Here is a 2,277-nt window from a genome sequence, read left to right as displayed (position 1 = left end):
TTGTTGGTGTTGATTCACCACACTATGAATATGGACAACAGATTCCTATTGACGTTTTAACGTAAATGGTCGACCAATCCAATGAATTTGAATATTATCTAATTCGTTTAATATACATTGTTTTGGTCAAAATATTATTATTTGTTTCTGATAAAATTAATATTACCACTATGTTTAACAATAATAAACTAGACAGCTTATTCAACATGAATACACAGTTTTATTTTGGAAAAAATTACATATTCGAATAATATTTATAATATGATATTGAAAAACATAGGCCTTTAGCAAACACAGCTACAGATCCAAAATACAAGTGATTTTGTGAGTAGCAACATAAAAATTATGGGAGAAGAATTGAAGCTTTATGGCGCTAGGGGAAGCCCTTTCAGTGACAGAGTAAACATAGCTCTGAAACTCAAAGGTGTTGAATACAAATATTTTGAAGAAAATTATTTAAACAACAAGAGCACTTCTCTCCTCAAATATAATCCAATTCACAAGAAAGTCCCTACCTTTGTCCACAACGAAAAGCCCATAGCAGAGTCACTTGTAATTCTTGAATACATCGATGAGACATGGAAGACTCACCCCATCTTGCCTCAACACCCTTATGAAAGAGCTCAAGCCCGTTTCTGGAGTAATTTCATTGATGACAAGGTAACAAATCTTCCAAAACAATCTTTATACTTTCATCGAACACCTTATATGTTTATTGTAAAGTAGCAATTTTTTGACATTGAATATGATTTTTCCCAGATCGTGCCAACAACACTTAAAGTAGTTAAGGCAAAGGAGGAGTGGAAAAATACATTAGAAGAATTGAGTGAGTATCTGGAGATGTTAGAGAAAGAGTTGAAAGACAAGTATTTTGGAGGAGAAGGCATTGGGATGGTGGACATAGCAGGAAACTTCATAGCCCAATGGATCCCAACAACAAAAGAGCTTGTTGGAGTAGATATATTGACAGAGGCAAAATTTCCAAAGCTCTATCAATGGAGCTGCGATTTTGCTACTCATCCTGCGATCAAAGAAGTATCGCCCTCTAAAGAAGAAATCATTGCTATCTTCAAACCTCGTTGTTATAGTGAGATTTCTCTCACCTAGAAACTCGAGACCAGACTCCTCTTTAAAGGACACGTGTATTCAGATTTCCAATAAAGGCTGAATGTCCGTGAGAGATTTCTCGAAGTTTAGACCTCGCGCAGGCTAAAGTAGCGAGATATTGTAGGTGCGACTTAAGTCACACCGCATAACCATAATTCTCATCATGCAGGGTAGATCCAACTCGCATATGTCAGAACATGTGCGAGTGTCCCCCTCTATACCTCCGCGACGAGTATAGAGACCAATGCCCTATGATGCAGTTTTGGTCCCAGCGACCCAATGTACCTCTAACAGACCAATATAAGTTCGCATGTCCAGATGTTACCAGCTTCAACATGCGACGTCTACAACGGGCGATTACCTAAGGACGCAGACGTTCCAAACGTATGTGCGACCCTATGAGCTCAACAGACGGAACATGAACGGTCAACTCGCAGATGCGAAAGACGCATACGTTGATGAATTCAGTAACTGTCATACATTTATTAATGTTAACGTTGTTTGAGTTTAGTCATTGCAATTCAATGTGTAAATAATGGATTAACAATAAATGTGATCCTCATGTAACCGATTGGGCACCTGCTTTGTATATAAAGGGGTGATCCACCATGAAAATGGACCTACGAATCCCTTGCTACAGTGGACTAAGCAGAACAAAATCTGACTGAACCACTATAATTCACCGTCTTATTTATTTTTCCAGCCTTGTTGTTTATTCTCGCATTCCCATTCGAGTACTCGCCATTCTAGGTTGAATACTCGCATTTGTCATTTCTCAAATAATTCTCTTTTTTACCAGTTAAATTATACTTTTTGGTGTTGCGAAATTTGCTCGACAACATTTGGCGCCGTCTGTGGGAAACCGACTGTAAGATTCTATTCACTTCAAAGAACACCAATCATCATGGCTGGAAATCACGCTAACGGAGCTAACAATGAATCCATCAATATTGGAATGATGAGCGTACCATTGCCTGGAACCGGAGTGCCACCTGTAGACGTCATCAACGGCGGGGTAGGGAGGAGCAACATCAGACCACTCAACCTATTTCCAGAAACAACTGGTCCTCAAGTCGGAGGCACGTCCACACCACCAGCAACCATGCACTTTCCCCCTGTCACCCCGGCGGTCGTGTCCGAAGGAGTGGTCCAGCTCACGACTGATCAATA

General features: G+C 39.8%; 1 protein-coding gene across 1 annotated transcript; it reads left to right on the top strand.

Annotated features, from left to right (window-relative positions):
- The first annotated feature begins 287 nt into the window (after positions 1-287).
- LOC115698068 (probable glutathione S-transferase) lies at positions 288-1,281 on the top strand. The gene is made up of 3 exons (XM_061118503.1): positions 288-660; positions 760-1,087; positions 1,277-1,281. Exons 1-3 carry the CDS (start codon positions 346-348, stop codon positions 1,279-1,281), a joined length of 648 nt encoding a protein of 215 aa, XP_060974486.1. The 5' UTR covers positions 288-345.
- The last annotated feature ends 996 nt before the right edge of the window (positions 1,282-2,277 follow it).

This window comes from Cannabis sativa, chromosome 7 (genome assembly GCF_029168945.1).
Source record: "Cannabis sativa cultivar Pink pepper isolate KNU-18-1 chromosome 7, ASM2916894v1, whole genome shotgun sequence".
Lineage (NCBI taxonomy): Eukaryota > Viridiplantae > Streptophyta > Magnoliopsida > Rosales > Cannabaceae > Cannabis > Cannabis sativa.
The sequence above is the reverse complement of the archived record's forward strand: the minus strand, read 5'-3'. Positions and strand labels throughout refer to the sequence as shown.